Raw genomic sequence first — 23,915 nt, forward strand, 5'->3', positions numbered from 1 at the left:
CTGAATTTTAGCAATCAGATAGATAACTCACATTTTATTTCTTATACATATACAGAAAATGGCGGATGACATTTTGACAGTTGCCTGTCAATTTGTGACGTATTTTCTTTCATTTGGTTGATAAGTTTATTTAACATTTAACATCTTAAATATGTCTTATATTCGAAGTTATCCCACTATCACAATAACTGCGGTTATACCATACAACTAAGTATATCAATCAGACCTCTCCACTGACTTCTATAAATATCTGGACAGGTTTTTGCTTAGTTCTAAATTTAAATCCCCAATTGAAGTTACTTCGAGTTTCCTACCGTCGAAAATCAAATAGGCACAAAATATAACGTCTTATAGCCTGTCCAGTACAATATAGAGGTCAGTGGAATTCTGTCAATTATTGCCAAGTTACATCTCTCTACTCTAACCTTATAATGTTTCAAAGGAGTTTGAGTTTTATAATAATTTATACTCTAAATACAGTGAGATAAGGTTTAAAATAATTTATCTCGTGGATCTGAGTTTCCAGCGCAGGAATAGGAAGGCGGAGACACGGAGGACGACAAAGATGAGACACAAAGCCGCGATGTCCAGGGTTATGTCCGCGTCCAGCATGTCCAGTTCTTCCAACGTCGTGTTTGGATCTTTGAAGTGGCAGTACGTCTGGAAAAAAAAACAATAAAAAATGTTGCGATTATATTTGACCGTGTCTATATTATTTGCTGCGTCGTGTGTTTTCGTGACATGACGAATGGAGCAATCTTGCTAATATGTGTTATAAAAGCGAATGTTCAGATGGAGGGATGGAAGATTTGTTAGAAGGTATCTCCGGAACATCTCAACAGATCTTGATGAAATTTGACACATATAGGGAACATATCCATACATACAAACATTCGCATTTATATTATTAAGATTGTGTCGCGACATGGTTCATCTCGTCGTTTGTATCTTATTTGCATTGTTTAGTCGTAATATATCGTGCATTAGCATGTCGTAACTTACTGATTCATTCGTCAACAATTTGTGATGTGTCGTGATGTATTGTGATGTATTGTGATATATTGTGATGTGTTGTGATGTATGAACGCTGTATCCTGTGGTTACCTGGTGGCACTGCAGCTTGGTGCGGTTGAAGGAGTACGTGGCGAGTGCGGTGCCTTCAAAGCCGTATCTTATGTAAGAGAGATATGTGATCCAGCGCAGATACACTGGAATCGCATTGAACGACACGAAGAAGCCGCTGAACAACAGGAACGGGACTGACATCACTGGCGCGAGGAATACGCCGTTCTGGAAACAACCACAGGGTAATAAAATCAGCTTTTATAGACATTTTTTGAGATGGCTAATAGATGGCGCTACAATATGCGACACAGAAGACTTTCTTCAAGTGGCAGTAATTCCGCGTACAGTCTGATTGTGGTGGCGGAAGTCTCAATTTAGTCCTCTTTCCTGCCTTTTTATAAGGAAAAGATGGCAATGGGCAATGATGGAAAAGAGAAATGTTATCTTACGCGCGTCTCCTCTGACGACTGAAGGAGGCAACGCATGTGCAATTTCATCAATTCGAGGTAGCACCTCGTTAGTGCCTAATAATATAAGAAAAAAAATGTTTTTTATTATACCTGTACGTTCATAGCAGCACCAACAACAAGGCCGACACTCTGCGCTACGAAGGAGATGAGGAGACAGGAGCCGAGGAAGAGCGCGAACCTCGACCACTCCAGCGGCTGGGAGGTCAGCAGGTACACGATCACCACGTAGATTATGCAGAATATTGCCTGTACACATTACACGTGTCTTACCAAACATGGCGCCGATATCAATGGGCAGAAAAATTGCCTTTCCATCTTACAAATGTCAGCATTAAGAGTGACTAGAACTAAATATACCACAGATATAAAAAAATAATTTATTTTATATACAAAGTATTCTGTAAACTGAAGTCGCAACGACGTTCAATCACGTTCAAATCATTGCACATAGAAAATTTCAAATTTTTTTAACTCTTCATTAATTACTTATAACTTAATTTTTATGAGGTGAGACAGTAAAATAACTCAGAAAGAATCATCAAACTTGAGCGAAGGTAACAACTAATAAAAAAAGAATAGATTTTTTTTTAAATCGCTAGAATGACGTATAAAAACTTTAACATACATCCCTTGACGCTAGCGCCATCTACTTTTTCTTTCCATTATCTTTGTTAAAATTAATATTAGTTTAGTTAAATATTAACCTGGAATGGTATATCAGAGACGGTGATGGCCAGGTAGTAGGATCGCAGCGAGTACCAACGATTGAAATGTTCCTTCACAAGTACTGGCATCTCCAATGGGACTGGAATCAAACACAAATAAACTTCAAAATTGATAAAAACATATACAAACCACAATACCAAATCGTATTTTAATACGACGCTTAAATATTTTGACCATAGACAATTCTGCATAGCTTATGGTAAAAATTGTTTATTCTCAAATATTTCCGATAAAAAGCAAAATTTCTTTAAAATATAATTAAAATTGTGTCTTATATCAACCATTTTGTGATTCAAAATGAAAATATCTTTGTATATTTTTAAAGTTTTAAAATAAAATTTAAATCCAATTTATATATAAAAGACTTCAAAAAGTTAAAAGAAAAACTCAACTTTATTCCCAATGCTAATAATTATTTTCAATACTTACAGCTGAGAATGGTGATGGTCATGGAGGTGTACATGAGGAAGAGCATATTGAAGAAGAGGAAGCCGAGGTTGGAGAGCACTTTGGAGCCATCATCGCCGATATCGTAGTAGAGAGCGCCGATCAGGAAGCCCACCAGGATGTGCGCGAACAGACGCAGGTACATCAGCGTCTGCACACATCGGATACTCCGTTATGTGACGTATCATAAAAGTTTTTTTTTATAACAGAAGGGGGCGAACGAGCAGCGGGAACACCGAGGTGTTCAACGACGCCCATGGACATCAACAATACCAGAGGAACCGCAGATGCGTTGCCGGCCTTCGAGATGGTGATAAGCTCGCTCGAGTGTACATAAAGATATCATTTTAATAGTGGTAGACGCCGGCAACAAAATCTTGCAGTCTGGAACTCGCACACAGAAGACACGTCTTAAGTGGAAGTAATTCCGTCTACAGTCTGATGAGTGAGTGTTGTGGAAGCCTAATTTTAGTCTTCTTCTTTTTTCCATCCTTTTCATTGGACAAATATGAAGGGAAAATGTGGTCTTTCTGTGCGCGTCGTCCTGATGCTGATGTCTATGGGCAGATCACTATGCTATTTCTAGCGAATTCAGGTGACCGCTTGTTCTCTTCTTTATGAGTCTTAGTTAGTTTGTTTAGCGACCTTCGAATCTTAATTTTACCTACTACTTTTCTATACAGTCTATCATTTTTTTTATTTCAATTGTTATTTAAGCAATACAATATATATTTCAAAGACCAACTCACCCAATCCCTCCTGCTGAACAACAAAGTCCTCTTCAGCACGACCCAGAACTGCGTCAGCTCGGATGTGGCATACCGGCGCGGAGAGGCCACGTCTCCCAGCAACGCTTCCTCAACATTATCTGGTTTCTCTGCATCCATTTGTACTACGATAGGTTCACCCGCTGAAATTAATTGTTCATTATTACGAGACGGATGGCGCTTTTTTGTGTAGGAAGACAACTAGGAAGCCGGAGAACTAATTTCAGTCCTTTACTTATAAGGAAGGGGAAGGAAAAAAAGATTTGACGGAGGATTTCGTGCGTCTCTTCCTCGATCGATTAAAGTCTTTTGGCAGCGGTCGCTACGCTAATTTGGCGAAATCAGGCGGTCGCTTGCTCATTTGCCACCGTACAATACAAAAAAAAAACTTTAGGCTTTTGGACATTGGTACAAAAGAGTATCAACTCCCTGGCCTTACCCCACTCACGTGGGGTCGGCGCACGGAGTTTTATTGACCTTCAATTTTTGTCTTATTTTTTACGGTACACATGAGTATTTTAATTAAAAAAAAACACCGACTATTGTATATGATTGTATATCATTTCGGAAACAAATAAATATAGAAATCAAAGTCACCTCAAAGATCAAAATCGTGCAAGTTTTTAATAGGTTACATGAGGTTTTAATACTAATAAGACATAAAGCATATTCGCATTGGGCAAAAAGGTCGTTACCCGGTTGTTTTTCAATTTTAAATCTTATAATTTCAAACGTGTTTCTAAGATATAACCGGTTGTACGACTGTTATGACCCCATCAATACTAATTAGACTTCAAAAAGAAAACATGAAGACCACACAGGAGACAGGAGTGAAGTGAAAGCAATTCGGCGTTTCGTCTGATGAGTGTGCGTCCCGGAGGCCTAATTTAGTCCTCTTTCCCTTCCCATCCTTTTCTTTATAAGGAAAGGATGGGAAGTGGAAGTAGACTTTCCGGGTGAGAGGAATGCATGGAAAAGGGTAGATATTTTCTTTCTGTGCATCCTCTGCTCCGTCGATTAAAGGTAGGCAACGCATATGCAAATGCGTATGTCTATGGACAGCAGTCACTTAGCTATTTCAGCGATTTCAGGTGGCCGCTCGCTCGTTTGCCACCTTTTGATATAAAAAAATGGACATAAAAATGTCGTGAATACCCTTGTTAGTAAGAAAGTTCTCTTCTTTCTTGTAATATATCTATATTGTTCAAATATTATTTTGAAGTCGGTACCGGCCGTGTACAAAAAAACATACATACGAATTGAGAGCCTCGTATTTTTTATATATAACGAATAAAACTCAAAAACTACTTGATGGATTTCAAACATTCTTTTGCTTTTAAAAAGCTACATTAACACTGACTAACATAGGCTAAAATTAATACTAATATTTTTTTCAATTCCGCATAAAGTCGTGGGCAACAGCTAAGTCACAAAATTAACAAAAAAAAATATATTTTTTGAAACCTTTTAAAATCTATTAATAGTCTATTTTTATTACAACCTATTTTTAAATTCTTCATTCAAGCGATTTTAAACCATACCTTTCAACGAATAAGATACATTTTTGTTTACTCATGTGCTAAAAGAATAGGTACTTACTAATTTAAATTTTAATTTAGCGGCAGAGAACAATGACCTTATGGGTCTTTGCTCTGACCCTTATTTGTTATTCGACAGATTTTACAAAGGATTTTGTTAACATTTTATATTTATTAAAATAAATGTACAGACATTTCAAACAATATATTGTCAAAATAAGATGAAATTATCTTTGTTCTTTTGACAAAGAAGAATTAACGTTAAAAAGTTTTTAGTACATATATATAAGTATCAATAGCCAAAATAAAGAAAAATATATAAAACGAATCTTGTTTTATATTATTTAAGAATGTATATTCAATTTAAATTTTTCCCCAAAGTATATTTTACTCTCCTATGGGTCGGACAATATCAAAATCAGCTAATACGCCCACTAAGTTAAAGGCAACCCTAAGGGTGATTTAATTAACAAAATCAAAAAAGACTTGCTCACCTTTGCCCTTAGCAATTTCATTAGCAGCATACTGTAGTAATCCATTTTGCAGGTTGCTGGTGCCGTTCACCTCCTTGTGATCATCACTGAACTTCTCCTGGACCTGGGAGAGGTCGTTCTTATTCCATTGTCCGGCAGACTTGAGTGACGACTCCATGTCTTTCTTGTTATTGAAGTCTGGTAACTTGGCATCGGGGAAGGGCATGCCATTTCTAGATTAAAATATTTTCTAGTATTATAAAGAGGAAAAATTTGAATGTTTGTTTGTAATGTAAATGCTCCTGAAATTACTGAACCGATTTGAATAATTCAAGTGACATAGACAACAATATTACAAAATTTTTTCAAATTCCAAACGGACAAAGTCGCGGACAACTGCTAGTTTAAAATAAGATCAGTAAAATTTGCTGCCATATAAACATTTATTCGTTTTAGGAATAATGAATATTAACGAAAAAGCTTTACAATAAAAACAATTTATCATCATAATAAAAACAACAAAACAGAGGTATGAAGTATTTCAAATTAATTAGCTATAATTTACCTTAATTACTACTAAATTTATTTTTTAATTAATTTTAACAATACATAATTAACTTTTAACTTCCTTTTCAAAGGTCATGTGGTATTGTAACCTATTAAAACCTATCTTTAGTTAAACTCATTTAAAATCAAAATTTTATCACATTATACGTGTTATTGCCGATGGCGATGCATACCCTATGACACTCTGGGGAAGAAGACGAGTAGAATTACACCTTATTCATCAAAATCGAGTCGTTTACACTATTACAATGGAATTTACATACAAACAAAATAACATACGCGCAAAGACATTACCATCTTTATCAGTCGGGTAAAAAGAAGGCGCCGTAGAAATCTCGCCCAGGGCAGGAGTATTGCTAAAAATAGTTACTGTCGCCCATATCATGTCGGTACTAACCTGATGTCATGTTTGCCGTTATCAATAGCGCGCACCAGCTTGCCCGTGTTGTCTCCGTACTCTCCGCATGACACCTCAATGATGAAGGAGGCCGGGTTGTGGTAGGAGGGGCACTGCAGACCCAGGCTGCCCAGCCATTCCACTACACACCACAACAATTAATATACTAGAATACACTAAATACTTTATGAAAATCAGCAGCAACTAAATTATTTAGTAAATATTATGTGTTTTTTAATTCCGCGCGAACGGAGTCGCGGGCGACGGCTAGTCTTTTCAATAATTGTTGAACCCGAATGATGTTATCAATATTTTTGTAGTAAAATGCATTTTACTATTAGAAAAAAACTTTTAGACATTAGTTAGAATCCTTTGATGCGAATTGCGCGCTTTCATTACAAAGTCAAGTGTCAGAATGAATAGTGATGGGACATGAACGTCGACATTTTAGTAAGGCCAGTGTTGCGCCAGTACACCGGCACAGTGTCGGATTTTCTTCCTAACATGAACATGAAACATATAGTCATAGTATAAATAGAAATAACTCACCCAATCTCCCAGTGCTGCCTTGATAAACACATTGACCATCAGCTAGCGTGTACAGATGGTCGAACATTTCAAAAAGACGAGCCGAGGGCTGGTGAATAGTGCAAATGATAGTCCGTCCCCCTCTCGCCAATGTCTTCAGTAAAGAGATGCACTGGAAACATGAGGAACTGTCCAGCCCTGAAGTGGGTTCATCAAAGAACATGATAGGAGGGTTGTTGACTAACTCCAGAGCTATGGATAGACGCTTCTTCTGACCTCCGGAGAGATTTGACGTCATTGTTTTGTGGTGCTCGGAGAGACCGAGGGTCTCCAGGATTTCTCGGATCTAGAAAAAATGTATTTTAGTCTTTGACATATTCTGAAATTCAAGTGGGAGCAAACCATAGCCACTAAAAAATTAAATTGTTTATAAGTATTAAAAATATAAAAAATATAATGCGTTACTTCGCATTAAAATAATCTATTTTTTTTGTATTTTAACCAAACCTACATAAGAGCAAACAATTTATTAATGTTGCTAACTCTAATGAGCGACAATACTTCTACTACATTATATTTTCTGAAATCCTGGTACTCACCACTTCATCTTTATCAGTCCTGGTTGTGGCAGTAGGCAACTTGAGCGCGGTGGCAACCGACATTGCCTCCTCGACTGTCAGGTTACCGTGTAACTGATTGTCCTGCATGATATAGCAAGATAGCTTTCGGAAGCTGGACAGATTACGCTCCATACCATTCACCGTGATACTGCCCTCCATTCCTGATGTCCTGGTGGATAAAAAATTAACAATATTTAACAAAAACATCACAATATAAGACGTGGAAATTTACTTCGCTTTTTGACTATCGCTTCCGCCAAAAAACCCTATTTTATTTATAATTCATACTTCAAAATTGTAAGCACAATATAATGAAGTAATTGGTATCATTATATTATAAAATATGCTACCATTATACCAACCAAAAGGTCATTTAATCAGGTAGTCTTGCGGTCAAATTTACCAATTATTAAAGGTAATTTTAGCAAAAAAAATTATACTGTTAATCTCTTAATGCCAAAATCTGTAGACATAAATGACCAACGAAGGTATAAACAATCATATACCATGAAATACTTCTCAACAAAAAGCCGAGGCAAACTGCAGGAAATTCATTCGTTAAAGAACATTGATCTAAAAGCAAAAACATATGATTCCTAGCTACCAGTATATTTAGAAGTCGCAATAGCTGCGTTAGGATAGGGCAAGATAGGGCAACCGCCCTGGGCGCCGTGCATAAGGCGGTGCCGCAGGCGCCCAAGTGGAGTGTAAAAGGGCGCAGGAGGCGCCTCCTAAGATTCCCTATCTTTAGAAGACTTTCCTCTACAGTAAAAAAATGGAGCGGCGCAAAAATGTCGCCCAGGCAGCTGGAAATGGTAAATCCGGCCCTGCACCGTCCTAACATACAGTATGGATAATGAAACTACAAAAACATATGGTCATCAATTGAAATAATACCAATAATAAAATATTTTACGACAGTACATATAAATTAATTAATTTCAGCATTACGCTGTTACTGTATTCAGCCACGTGGAAAGCTTTTTGTAAATTTTAACATAAAGTTGCGTTATTATCTGACAAGGGGGAGCCCGCATAAATACATCATTGTGGTAGATATAGATTACCCAAATTTGTAAACAAACAATAGTGAATAAGTATATTAAATAGACCCTTACGCTTAATCTGTAATTTTATATAATAATACTGTCGATATAATTATATTATATTAATTAAAATGTATACAACGCTAAATTATCTGTTCAAAAAAACTAAAATAAATCTAAAACAGTGATATTTTGTAAAACTTAACAAACGATAACATTGCTCGCATTACTCATATGTTGGCAAATTAGTTTCTTGTTTTCATATGTTAATGTTTATAATTTTGCCCCAAGGTCGTAGAACAGGTAACTTAGCAGTGGACCGGCAACTTTAATAATCTGCTCTTATATGGAAAAATATAACATGTCTGACTACACTAGCAAGGATATAAACGATATCCGTAAAACCAATTCTATTTAAGATTTCTCATGAATATGCAAGATATTACACAAATAGTAAAAAAATTGTCAATTTTATTCCAATTGTATTTGACTTTAGTTGTTGGAAAAGTTGTCTTATATTCCAATCATACTAATATCGTACGAATATTATAAATGCGAAAGTTTCATTAGATGGATAGATGGATAGACGGATGTTCGTTACGTATCTCCAAAACGGTTTAACATTTCTCGATGAAATTTGGCACAAATGTAGAATACAGGCTGGAAGAACACGTAGGTACTAAAGTCTTTTATACTTCCGTGCGGACGAAGTCGCAACTAAAAGTTTAAATAATTAAGTCGTAGTACATAAGTAGCATTTAAAGGGGACAACTTTTTTTACGTTAAAAACCTTGGCTGGTGTACCCCCGAACATCATACCAAAGTTTCAACAACATCAGTCCAGGGTCTTAGGGAAGCATAGGAGGTCGCGGACGAAAGCGCAAGCGTGCCCGTGTCCTCGCCATGATGCGTAGGAGAAACAGAGGGGTTGAGTGGGTATGCTTCTCATCCGGAAGAGACTCCCACATAACTACCGCGTCCCCCCAGGGGCGTGGAGTATGCATAAAGCATTTCCTTATGAAAATAAGGGAAGCATAGGGGACTAACATACATTAGCTAATCATACTAATCACAGCCTTATAATAGTAAAGATAAAAATGATATAAATAAAGGAATTATTACACAAAATAATTCACTACGCATACAAATATGTACTTCCTTAGCATTATTCCCAAACATAATTTAAACCAGTCCGACGACTACGTCAGACTACCGGGTTGCTTAATTAATATATTTATCGTTATATTTTCATTCATCGTCATTAAAAGTAAATCAAATAAAAAATACAAGCATTTTTATATTGGAAGTTTACTAATGACCGTGATTTACAAGATATGTTTATGATGAACCAACTTCTCTAATATACTAGACAAGGAGTGGCCTTAATCTAAGGAAAACACTATTAAAAATTGACATTATTAATTCCTCGCCATTTGAAGTCACATAACTGTCTAGCCAAAAAGAGGAAGACAAGATGTACGGTACTACAGTAATCAAATAAATGCTTAGAAATTCACTGAGTCACGACAAATTGCATTTGAAGTTAGCATACTCCTTCAGTCGACTGCACGAAAGAATTACTATTGAAGGAACCCAACAATGTCTATCATAGTGCATAATGTACCCATAGATATGGAATAAAGATGGAAATTATATGAAGAAAAAACTTTCTCAGACAATGGTCTTTGTTAATTATTCATTAGTCATCGTCATATACAAACATACGTCAATGCAGAAACTTGTTATATACACGACTACGTTGACAACAAAGTACAGTTCTACACATTTTGATTCATTGTTTTTATGAAAGAAGAACCTAACCCATGAATCTAAGTGTACGGTTTGCAGAGAAAGAGACAGTTCATTACACCTGAGTTTAGTACACTTTCAATTATATATAATAACTAGCTGTCGCCCGCGAATCCGTACGCGTGTTTGTTTAAAAAATACCCTTAACATTTAGGGGGATGAAAAATAGATGTTGGCCGATTCTCAGACCTACTCAATATTGTGACAATAAAATTGTGACACGACAATTTTATATATAAGATAGTTACTAATAATTACGAATGTTTAGATGGATGTTTGTTTGAAAGTATCTCCAGTACGGCTGAATGGATCTCGATGAAATTTGGCATACATATAGGACATAGTATGGAAGAATACGTAGGCTACTAATTATGTTTTTTTTTTAATTCCGCGCGGATGTAATTGCGGGCGACAGCTATATAAAAAGAATCTGAATTAAATTTGTAACAGAGATAGATTTCAGTCAAGAATGGGTTACTTCTTGAGTTTTAATTTCACGCAAACGAAGTCGCATGAGACAGCTAGTTTAGGAATAAAAGCAAAAGCTCATTTGAGGTTACCTACACAAGTCATGTTGCGAAGTAATTGCTAAGATGCCGACGTGCGGTTTCGCAAGTGTCGTATGCAAATGTGCGCCTATAAACTCGGAACGTAAGCGATCTGCGCACGCGCTCGCAAATGTGTGCAAATCGTATTGGATTAAAGAGGTCTTTCCTGTGTAAAACGATGCTCTATAACTACCATGCGCATACGTAGAGTAAGCTTTGTTCTTTTGCATCAGATTTTTAAGGCAAGATTTATTATTGACAATGAATAAATGCTTAAAAAGTCATTAAAACTAAATAGAGGTATTAATTTTCGATTCCAAATTCAATTTTCCTCGTGTATCATAATGAAACATAGGACATTCACCTTGTACTGAGAATTTAACATACCAAACTCGTTTTCTAAACGTGTGTTTCTGAAACCAAAACCCCGTTTAAAGACATGTTATCTCTGTTTTGTCAGAGATAATGACAGGGAAGACGATATGTTTTTTTATTTTAGACTCAAAAACATACGGTAAGACTTACGTGGTAACAAACTTTGGTATTTCTTAATATTAGTAGGAAGTCAGAATTTCGATCATACAGGTAAGTTTTATACATAGTCAAATAAGGATATCTGAACCGGTCAGAGAAGTCCTTCTATCAATATGTATTTCAATAAAGACATAGAGAATTGCGTAAAAATATATATATCACAGCTACAGTACAACGAGGATCTTGTGGCATTTTTTGACGTCGACAGGGAGGCGCTAGTGAGCTCTTATAATTTAGTTTGACAGCTCACTAGCGCCCCCTGGTTCGGATAGCCTTGTCGGTCTATAGACTGCTGAAGTGTGAATACAATCCTAATATGTTTACATACTAGACAGCTATGTGAGCAATAATGCAATCAAACCGGATCCTAGCGTTATCAGAAAACATAGTATGTCACGAGGTCGTAGCGCCTTTGACGCGTTCATCAGACCTGCGATTGCATTACCGTCATATTAAGTTATATTTATTGACACCATACATTTGTTTTTTTTATTTATTAATTTTTTGTATAGAAATATTCATAGTAATGTGGCCGAGAATAAACTTAGCTTTTGAAGTATATATAGATACTAATTATAGCTTGCGCTAGCTTATTTCGAGGCGTTTAGTTGATACCGTAGATAAGTTAAGCAAGTATTTGAAAGTATATTGTTATCTTTGTCTATTTCAAAGAGAACGACAGTAATGACATTATTTTGTACGATTGTTTTGAAACGTAAATCCTCAGGTAACTCTAAAACATTTTACATCGTAAATGCACATAATTATTTCCTTCCATCAAGTGATACATGACAACTAATCATCATTTACTCTATGGAAAAAAACATTATTAACATAGAAAAATATATAAAACTCCTATAAAAACTGTGTATTTGCTAACTACGAGTATTTCGTAACTGTATTGCCAAGTCGGCACGCTTAGGTACAACATGTTCTATTTTCCCAAGTCAGTGAGTAATACATCAAACTAGCTGTCGCCCGCGACTCTCGAAAAAAAAAATAAAGTAGTAGTCTATGTGTTCTTACAGACTATGTTCTACATCTATACCAGATTTCAGTGAGATCTATGCAAACATCCATCCATCCAAACATTAGCATATATAATATTAGTAAGATGAAACAAATATCTACGTCTTATATCGATTTTAAATTCATATGGTCGACGTATACACAATTATTTAGCGTAACACAGGACAGAGGAATCCATTGTTTGCAAATTCCTCGCTCTGTCGGTTCGCGAGTTGTATAAAGGAAATTGCTTGCAAACAATAGCCTCTTTGAATAATTCACATATAATTTTAAACCATGACAAATCACAATATGGTTTTTCCCACTAAAAACTTTTTTCCATTTTTTTAATCTAATACCTCTAACTTTGCAGCTTTCTTAATGCAGTATTCCAAATAAGTAAAAGTCGTCCATTCCACTTTAAAATATTATTATTATATATTTTTCATATCATTTCTTCTCTTATATTTTGCATATCTATTTTTCGATTGTTTGTCTGTACTAATATTATAAATGCGAATGTATGGTTGAATGTTTGTTTGGAGGTATCTCCAATACGGCTGAACGGATCTCGCTGAAATTTGGCACAGATGTAGAACATAGTCGGGAACAACACATAGGGTACTAAATGTTTTTAGTACCACGCGGATGGAGTCGCGGGCGATAGCCGGTAAGGTCACAATTAAACCGATTCTCATCATAAAGCGAACATAAGAATCAGTACGCAAATAAGGTCTTTAGAATTATCTAGAACCTTTACATCGTTATAAACCAAATATCTAACTAATATTATAAATGCAAATGTTTAGATGAATGGATGGATATTTGTTTGAAGGTATCTCCAGAACGGCTGAACGGATCTCATTGAAATTTGGCATACATATAGAACATAGTCTGGAAGAACACATAGGCTAGTAATAATGTTTTTTTTATTCCGCGTAACGTACCGTACCGCCTTACAAGTGGTAACTGTAAGTAATCAACGCAAAAAATGGCAAAATAACCCACTTTATGATGGCCTCATCTGTACACTAAGAGAAAGTTTAAAAATACGTCAGTCAAAGAGCGTAAGAGGCGTGATTTTCTAACAATGCAATATTTGAAATGCGATTTACTAATATTATGTTTTTGTAGAAGGTTTGTCGTAGGTTTCCAAGATGTACGTTTAAAACATATTGTTATCTCTCTTTTGTCAAAGATAATGACAGAGATGAAGATATGTTTTATACAGAGATTTTAATCTCAGAAACCAACGCTTAGAAAAGGTATTGTGACTGGAAAAATGATTGACATGAGGAGATATGTTTTTCGCGGGTGTTTTACTTGGTCATCGCTTTTTAAATTTTAACCGACATTTACTTGGCTTAAGTCAACAATTACGAAATACGTTAAAACTTTGTTAATTAATTGACACTGTTTTATAATGTTGCAAGTATGAAAAATTCCATAAAACAAAAAATGTATTTTTATGAGCTAAGCGGAAATTAAGCTGACGAGCAAAAACCGCAGCATAATAATTACTAGTTATAAACATACATATTAAACGAAATTAAATATTATTAATTTTTCTAACCCAAGTAAATTATTATGTAAGTTGGTCGATGTAATATTAATAAATCTCAGTAAAATTCCATTATTTATATAAATAGTTTAACTCGTTGAATGCAAGTACCAGGCAATCATAGATATAAAGGATGTACTCACTTGTATCCAGTAAGTATGTTCAGGAGCGTGGACTTGCCGGCGCCGGACGGACCCATGATGGCCGTCAGCTCGCCGGACCGCAGCCGACCCGACACGGACTTGAGAATTATTTTCTCATCTGTAAAGAACAATTTTGATATTTCATTCTTTTTAACGATATAGTTATCCCTTTCAAAGTCTTTAAAAACACAGAGATAATAGCATATTTTTCATATACAAACGGTTATATCTTTTGATTGGGCTGGCTTAGAAGTTTTATTTTTTCACAGCACCTGGCGACCGCAGACCTGAACATTTGATAAAAATTCCAGCTTGATATCTTCACGCGTTTCTGAGATAAAAGGTCTTAACAGACAGAGGGACGGACAACAAAGTGATCCTATAAGGGTTCCGTTTTTTTCCTATGACGTACGGAACCCTAAAACAAGAATAATTCAGCAACTTTAACAAGTTACTCATAGTAAATACTTAACTTAAAAGGTCATGGTCTCACTACCCTATTTGCGTTAATGAATTGCGTATACAATTTCTCAAGGACCTAAGAATACTTCTGTACCAAAAGAAAACAAATATGAAGTGCCTCTTAAATATACATACAACCTATTATCACCCGTCACACGTTGTAAATAAGGTTGATAATAATTTGTATTAATGTCTGCATAATATTAAAATGTTGTGCATTCATATATCTGTACAAAACGTACAATATTCCCGCGGGAAAACCCACAAGCTATTTTATTCATCATGTCTTCCGCGACATAACGTTCTGACTCCAGTATTTCTGAGGCATCATCATCAACCTGCCCTTATCCCTATTGAGCACCACCTAAACCTTATACCATTTAAAGCAAAATATTCTAAAGCTGTTATTTAAGAACTAGAAACAAGACCAGATAAAAGGCAATGTTATTGATACAGGATGTCATCAGCTCACTATATATCCCTAATGACGGGTTCGGAGCCTACTCTATGTTTTCGTTCACCATAAGAACTTCAGATAAACGTACGCGGAATTAGGACCTGCAGTCTACAAGTCAAGTACTTAGCCCGTGAGCCACCGACGCTCTTGATATACACGTGACATGAAAATTAACTTCGTTTGGACTGAATAGATCACTGTCATTAAAGTGTACCAAGTAAGCCTATAAAAATTAAAAGGCATAGCAATTTAAATTGTAAATAGGTGCAGTGTCATACGTTGAGCAATAACATGATAAGGACGAATACAATGACTAAATATAATAAAAAAAGTCGTAAACACATTTTTTTACCAGTCAATCGAAACGTAGGCAGTTGTTCAACCTATTTGCTACATATACTGACAAAAGCTATTTATAATATACAAATTAAAGTAGACAATAATAAATTTAAAACAATAAGATGTATTAGATAGGATAAACTTAATATGGCAATGAATCAAAATGTACAAACACAGAGGTTCGTGATATCGAGTGAGTTGGTTCATAGGTCAAATTCCACTTCCCGTTGTGCGTGCAACAACGATAATTTACAACAATGAGTTACTTTAATGTTCCTAACGCTCGAAATGTGAGTTTCCACTGTCAAAATACATTTATAAAAATATATTTGTCTATAAAATATTGTGTGCAATGTAATTTAAAATACATTTAAATGGTTACAACTTGTGCGTGAGTTGTTAACTTTTTCACATGTATTAGGTAAAAACAACGTAAATATAGATAAAAGAAATTTATAAACTGTGCCAATGTATTATACAATTTATTATGATTCTTGAGAGGGTGTTTCATCTGATAGCTATGAACTACTAACCGTTGATTTTTGAGACCAAAATATCTATCAAACACTAGCTGTCGCCCGCGACTCCGACCGCGTGAATATATAAAAAACTTAATTAGTGTAGCCCAGCCCACCCATCCATCCATCCACATATCCATTTAAACATTCGCAAAAAAAAGAATAAATAGTATCCTATGTCTGTCTCCTCTCTATAAGCTACCTCTTCACCAATTATCAGCCATATCGGTAAAGCCGTTCTTGAGTTATAAATAGTGTAACTAACGCGACTTTATGTCCCTGTCATTAATTTGGACAAAACAGAGATAACAATATGTTTTAAATAGTAATTAACAGGGATTTCGGTTTCAGAAACAGACGGTTAATCCATCACAGATATTCACAGAGATTTAGTGAATCTAATCCATCCAATAAACATTTAATTAGGACAGAGGAAAATGATAAAACAATACGATATTCACACGAATAATTACGCACACGTCCTTGCCTTCAGCTGTTGTGACGACAGAGACGATAAGATAGGAAGCGACGGATTCTGTGTAAACAATGGAAAACAAATACATTATACCAAATAGAGATCAATTTTGCATTAACTCTATAATTTAATTATCATATTATATATCTTTAAATATTCAAGTAAAATGAAACATAAGTGAAGAAAAGCATACATATAAAAATTTTAATAACTTATTTCTCAATAATATTTATCTAACTACATTAATGGACCTAACTTTAAGGGTACATCGTCTGGACTACAAACGCTTGTACCAAACACTTAACTTCACTTTGTCTTTTAAAAATTTAATAAAAATATATTTTGTACTAATTTTGTCAGTGATAATAAAGCTTCAGACCATGAACTATTTCATATCCTCGTTGTTTAATTGCATCGATATCCTTAAATCGACTTAATTACAAATCGTAGTAGGATACAATTAATATGTTTTCCTTAAAATTTTCCGCTTGTTTACCTTGATGTAAAAGTTTAACAACAAAAATGGTTGAAAGGTTACTTAAAGACCTTTAACCCCTTTAAGGCATACGGAAGTGACGACAAAGTTAGGTTTCTCACAAGTTAAACTTATATAAAAACGGTTAAACACTAACGTATATTCGTCCGGTGGCGGCACCGACTAATTTCAAGCCCATCGGGGACCCTTCATCAGGGTTCCGCGAAGTAATACCAGTACCACTCACCCTGCTAGTAAAGAGAGGCAAAAAGACGCAATAGTTATATCGAAGATAAGCTAAAACGCGTATTATTCGGTATCAACAATTAAAAGTGGAATCGTGGTCAAGCGCTAGTTAAAATCTTACTAATTGTTACTAATATTATAAATTCGTATGCTTGGATGTATAGATAGATGGATGTTTGTTTAAAGGTATCTTCAGCACGGCTGCATGGATCTCTCTGACTTTTGGCATTGACGTAGAACATGCCCTGAAAGAACACATAGGCTGCTCATTACGTGTCTTGTTTAATTCAGTACGGACGGAGTCGCGGGCTACAGCTAGCTAGCTAGCTAGTTATCAATAATAAAAAGGTAATAAATGAATAATTCAACGATTTGTCGAAGTAATCCGTCTTCAAGGATCGATTTAATTTGCATTTCATCAGCCGTCATCCGCAAGCAGTGTCGATTACGGCCGGTCGCGACCTTACTTTATCTACGAGTAAGTTCCGCCTCGTAAGCATATCATTGCAATGATAACGATGGTGATATTATCATTAATTCATATGTAATCATTAAAACATTCAATATCTACTAAAATATTTAAACATAAACTAGCTGTCGCCCGCGACTTCATCCGCGCGGAGTTACTAGCCTATGCGTTCCTTTGGGCAATGTTACACATCTATGCCAAGTTTCATCGAGATGCAGGCGTTTTGGATGCAACATCCAAACATCCAATCATTCGTATTTATAGCATTAATAAGAAGTATATGACTAGAATACAAGCATTTTGACAATTAATATCAAATATCCTCTTCAGTTGACTGTATGTTTCCACTGACAATATGTTTCGTTATATATAATTTGTAGTAGTTATTCAGGGTTAGTTTCTCAAAATTCTTGCATATGTAATAACAATTACTTTGGTTACTATACTAATTAGAAACTTGATAAATTTGAAGGCGAAAATGTTTCGTAATAATTATTTTTATCAAATGATAAGAAACGGTAGCTGTTATCTTAGACATGACCAAGAAAGAAAGTATTTGAACGAAAATAGGAATTCCTACCTATGAAGAAGTTAGTGACTAAGAAAAGATCTTCGCAGAAGAAATAGGAAGGAAAGCGTGATTTGAGAGGATCAGATAAAAATAAAAAATATTTATTATTTTTTTTTATATCAAAAGGTGGCAAACGAGCGAGCGGCCACCTGAAATCGCTGAAATAGCGAAGTGACCGTTGCCCATAGACATACGCAATTGCATATGCGTTGCCTACCTTTAATCGACGGAGGAGATGATGCACAGAAAGAAAATATCTTCCCTTTCCATGCATCCTCTCATCCGGAAAGTCCACTTCCACTTCGCATCCTTTCCTTATAAGAAAAAGGGTGGGAAGGGAAAGAGGACTAAATTAGGCCTCCGGGACGCACACTCATCAGATGAAACGCGGAATTGCTTCAACTTCACGCCTGTCTTCTGTGTGGTCGTGGTATGTCACCGGGCGAGCCGGGCCATTTCGAATTATTATAATTGATTTTAAACCTACACAAAAATTATTCTGTCTATTTTCTAATTATCAATGCGCGGAAGTACCTTTTGCACATTTATATTTCTCACTAGCTTCTGCCTGCGACTCCGTCCTCGCGCAATTAACTAATACCCTATGTGTTCTTACAGACTGTGTTCTATATCTATGGCACATATCGAGATCCATCCATACATTCAAACAGTATTTATAATAGTAGTAAGAAAGAAAAACATAGTAAAAGGCGAGAAGATAAAATATATTTTATTTGAACGAATTGATTAAGAAAAAGGTGTTGTAAAATTATCTAAAACGCCATTGAACTTTGAGACAAACTTGTGTGTATAGAATTACAGGTATATTGCAAGAAAGTTAGCGATAAGGGGTCAACATCCTTTCGTAATCAATAAATATTTGCCGTGAGCATATATACTAAGATATCGTAAAACAAATGATATTCATCAATCGATAAAGTTCTAAATATATAAATTCTACGTTTATAAATATAGTAGCTGTCGCCCGCGATTCCGTCTACGCAATAAAGAAAAAGATCTGAATTAGTAGCTTACGTGTTCTTCCAGACTATATTCTACATATATGCCAAATTTCAGCGAGATTTATGCAGCCGTTCTGGAGATACCTTCTAACAAACATCCATCCATCCATCCAAACATTCGTATTTATAATATTAATAATTATTAAAGAAGCAAGATTTTATGAATATTTCGAAGAAGAAAAACGTTATCACAAAGGAACCTTGTACCTTTTTGAACTAAGACTTACTAATTAACCTAAACAGACTTAGGTTAAAATGCTAAAGTAGAAGATAAATAAACTATTCTTCTTCCTATTCATCTCCTTTGCCATCAAATCTACATCCATCCTTTCCTCATTAAAATGTGGGAAGGGAATAAATTTGGCTTTCAATACCTCGTCTGCTTGCATATTATTGTTGGTACTTCGACCAGACCCATTTGTAAACTGATTTTGATATTACGGGCTTGACTACAGTTAAATACTCATGGAAAGATGAAACGGCATTCAACTAAGCGGAAATCAACCTTTTAATTAACAACCTATTATTAGAATAGTAGCTAATATTTAATAAAATACGATTACAAGATAGACAAAACGTTTTGCAATATAATTGCAAAAGATTGTAGCATGCAATAGCACTCGGCCGTGTCTTGTTATTAAAGCTATGGCCAATTAACTATAGAGCAAAGGGCGGTACCGACACTACTTCGCCACGTGGTCCTAAACGTTTTTGCTACTAATAAGAGCTTATTATTTTAAATATTATAATTACAGTAATAACAACTTATAATTATTAATTTATTGCGGTTTGCCTTCAAATGAGCGATCTATTATACAAAAGATTTGTAAGGCAAACAAAAAACAGTGAAAAATCCGAAAATTAACAGATTTTTTTGTCATCTTTGAAGATTTACTAATTTGCATTTAATTCAACTTACGACTGATAATTACGTACAATTAGGGTTAATCTAAAACAGTGATACACGTATTTCGAGGTTAAACCATAGATAAACTAGTGAGCACAGATAAAATAAAAACCGCCTTGACAGTTCCGCCAAGGATGTTAGGCTCTATGTCATTCTTGTTATGAATAATTTATTTCTCATAGTTTATTCCGTACATAGAAGTTAACTGGTAGTTATATTCATATCTTCCTGGCAAATATTCTTACCGTGGGTTTCTGAGACCGAAATCCCCGTTTAAAACATATTGTTATCTCTATTTTGTCAAAGTCAATGACAGGGATGACGCTATGTTTTATATAGATATTTTGGTCTCAAAAATCAAAGGTTATTTTTGTGAAAATTTATTTATAAAGTTTTTTTTCCTACAGACTTCACTCAGACAACTTCAGATATATTCAGATTTGGATTGGTATGTTGTATACGTGTTTGTACGTAAATATAGCGTTATATAAACACTACACACATGCTAAGAAAGAATCGTTGAGAGGTCTTTTATATGAGTGTGTCAAAATAGCAAAATACTTTGTAATAGTCACTAGTGGATGGGCTGCAATAATATTATAAAAATAACTGTACTACGCAAAACATAGCACATTAGGAAACATAGTCTTAAAGTTACCATCCATAAGAATCGTACAAACTTAGCTCGGCATTGCTGTGTGAGCGAGACAAACGTATGGGAAATACATAAATGAACAGTAAACTGACATATCTATGGTATGATCTTTCCTCGTATCGTCTATGGCTGGGGGATTTCAACTTCACGGCTACACCGACATTTTAAAACGTTCTTGAACAAACACAAATGTATAATACGACTTATTAGTACAACATTCTGTTCAAAAACATTTAAAGAATTAAGTTTCAACTATACAAATAAGTTTTCTGTTTTTTTTATTCAATTTAAAAATACAAAAATAAAAATGTTACTTTAATATTATACGTTGATAAAAAAAAACCTTCCATCGAAGCGAAGCGACGTTAATATTTAAGATCTTTAAAAGAATACAAAAAAAAAAACAATATAAATGATAATAACCTGTATATAATACGTGGTAAAGGTGGGTTTCCACTGCGGAAACGCTTACAAAAACATATTTCTATAGATGACAAGGTTTTTTACAGTAGAATGATACATTTAAAATAGAAATTTTAATTACCAAATAAATAAAAACATACATAATCTATGTTTTTATCTTTGGCTGTTATCGGCTTAGCGACAGTTGATAAATGGATTAAAAATAAAATAATATCATTGTATAGACTTAAGTCCCTTTAAACTAAAGACTAAATAAAGCGTTAATCCGAAAATTAAAATAACTAAAATATTTTTTTATTTTAATTAGAATCGATTTTAATTCATCATTTTAACATTCTCGAAGTATCTCCGTTATTAAAGAAAAAAATAAAATACTAAAGGATTTTCAAAATTGATTCTTATAAATTTAATAATCTGATAAACGTAAATTAATTTTTACAAACTCTTCATGACAAACCTATGACCCATAGATTGAAGTAGCTACTCGTATGCTACTGAACTATAAGTCAAATAATCGCATTTAAAATTCCTATAGTCTAAATAAACTATACGAGTAAACTTCATTAGTATGCACTAATACTTTAATTAACATAAGTTTTATCGAAAAGAAACAACACAATCATTCCGATGGAACTAGTATTCAGGTCAATAAATATCACATTTTACTACGAAATAATTAAGACATCGTTAAGATTCTTTAACGAGATTAGTAACTATAAAGGAAATAAAGTTAAACAACTAATTAGGCTGTTTACGATCAAATGGAGTAGGTACAAATACGCTAAGATTAAAGATGATAATATTTCTTAATACTTACTGCTTTTTCTTCCTTCATGCACCCTGTATGTAAGGTCTGTGAACGCCAAGTCCACTGGTGGTCGTTTCGGCAAGTGTGTGAGGGTCTTATGTTGCGCTGGGGTAATAGTCACCTTGAGACTCCCCTTCCTGTCGGAGAGAATTGGTTTAGTATCCACTGGCCCCGCAAGGCTGCTATCTTTGTCCACTTTCATGATTGTATCAACACAATGGGCGACAAACTAAACGAGCATGCCCCTACGTCACAAAGGAGTTTATGATTGCGGCGCGAAACACGACCGATTCAACGCACATTCGCGCACCGACTGACCGACATGCGCACGAAGTGGTGCGCGCGCGCAGCTCGCGTTCGGTATAACCTGAAGTAGTGAGGAAGCGACTCGTTGTCAAGTTGTTGTTGAACTTTGCGCCGGCCCTGTCATTTGTTCAAGTAAAACAACTGGCAACCATGTTTTTGAACTCCAATATATATTTTTTGCTCTTTAGCGAAAGAAGATAGGAGTATATAACAATATATAATTATTTCCGGATCTCTTTTGAAGCCAGAAACAGTTCAGTATGAGAAAAAGCCAAATAACATTAGAATTGACAAACCGAGTCCAAATTATATTAAATCTTTAGAGAAAAAAATCAGTATAAACCAAAGTTGTTATTATTAATTTCTAAAAGAGATTTCTACCAAATAATTCAACTGAAATAAGTTAATCGTAAAACATACATTTTTCTAAATGTTTAATGAAAGATGTGGTTTTTATAACATGTCTTAACATTTTGAAAATAGCATTGGAAGAATTCCACTCATGTAACCATTAATACCGTCAAAACCTGTTTAACAACATCAAAGAAACTGGTGATATTCAGTTGTACTTACCAATAAACTTTATAATTAACAGGTAAACTATATAACTAATACTAGTGATCACCACTGACACTGTCCATGCCGAATTAAAAATAAAACATAATTAGCAGCCTTTGTGAACTTCCAGACTATGTTCGATATGTATAACATTCAGCCATTTTAGAGATACGTTCAAACAAACATCCATCTAAATATTGACATTTATAATATTAGTAAGATAGTAAGATTATATTAAATTTATAATTTATAATCAATCATAACAAAATAAAACTCACTCGTAATGCATTCTATTACACACCTGGAAGAATACCAATCAAATGACATTTCACTCATCAAAATCAGTTAAGCAGTTTAGGCAAGAAATTACATACATTCAAACCATCTATTAAAACATACATAAAACATACATCACCCACAATAACACTACCCTTCATCAGTTGGGTAATAAATGACGGAATAGTTGTTCCTAATTATAATAACATTACATTGTAACTCATACTAAGAAGTGGGGAGTACTGTAACACTTTCTAATTCGCATACAGACTTCTAGAACAAAAAATAAATAAAACACATCAAAATGGATGATATATAACGATGGAAAATATCTGGTACATGCAAGTAAATGGCCAGGGAACCAGAAAGCGATAAGGGAATTATTTATCTTAAAAAGAGGTCAAGCGAGATGTTTGCTATGAACTACGTACTTATTTAAATGAAAACGTTTTACCTTAAATTGTTTAAAATATACACGTTGTCCATGGCAAATGCTGTAGAACCATAAGTGAAACAAGAATGTCAATCTAAATCAATATTAGAAAGAAATTTTAAAACTTATTGTAAAAAGAAACAATGTTTATGTACAATCAATTAGTATTTGTGTGTCAAAATGTCAAATAGTGGGGCCAAAGAGCAAATTGGCAAAAACGGACAACTTTGCTTTGTGGTTTAGGCGACGCATAGACAAACACAGGAAT

At 34.7% G+C, this 23,915-nt stretch overlaps 1 protein-coding gene across 2 annotated transcripts; it reads right to left on the bottom strand.

The window, feature by feature from the left end:
- Nucleotides 1-306: 306 nt before the first annotated feature.
- Nucleotides 307-23,831, bottom strand: LOC106125617 (ATP-binding cassette sub-family G member 1). Of its 2 annotated transcripts, XM_013322906.1 has the most exons (13): nt 23,669-23,831; nt 22,084-22,211; nt 14,248-14,365; nt 7,578-7,767; nt 7,000-7,324; nt 6,451-6,592; nt 5,508-5,719; nt 3,458-3,618; nt 2,691-2,859; nt 2,240-2,340; nt 1,626-1,781; nt 1,105-1,290; nt 307-660 (listed from the first exon to the last, which is right to left on the bottom strand). In XM_013322906.1, exons 1-13 carry the CDS (start codon nt 23,698-23,700, stop codon nt 502-504), a joined length of 2,079 nt encoding a protein of 692 aa, XP_013178360.1. In that variant the 5' UTR covers nt 23,701-23,831; the 3' UTR covers nt 307-501. The 2 variants fall into 2 exon arrangements, with proteins under 2 accessions (XP_013178360.1, XP_013178353.1); XM_013322899.1 differs by lacking the exon at nt 23,669-23,831 and having other exon boundaries at nt 22,084-22,408.
- Between the last annotated feature and the right edge of the window lie 84 nt (nt 23,832-23,915).

This window comes from Papilio xuthus, unplaced genomic scaffold (genome assembly GCF_000836235.2).
Source record: "Papilio xuthus unplaced genomic scaffold, Pxut_1.1 DF828952.1, whole genome shotgun sequence".
Taxonomy (NCBI): Eukaryota; Metazoa; Arthropoda; class Insecta; order Lepidoptera; family Papilionidae; genus Papilio; species Papilio xuthus.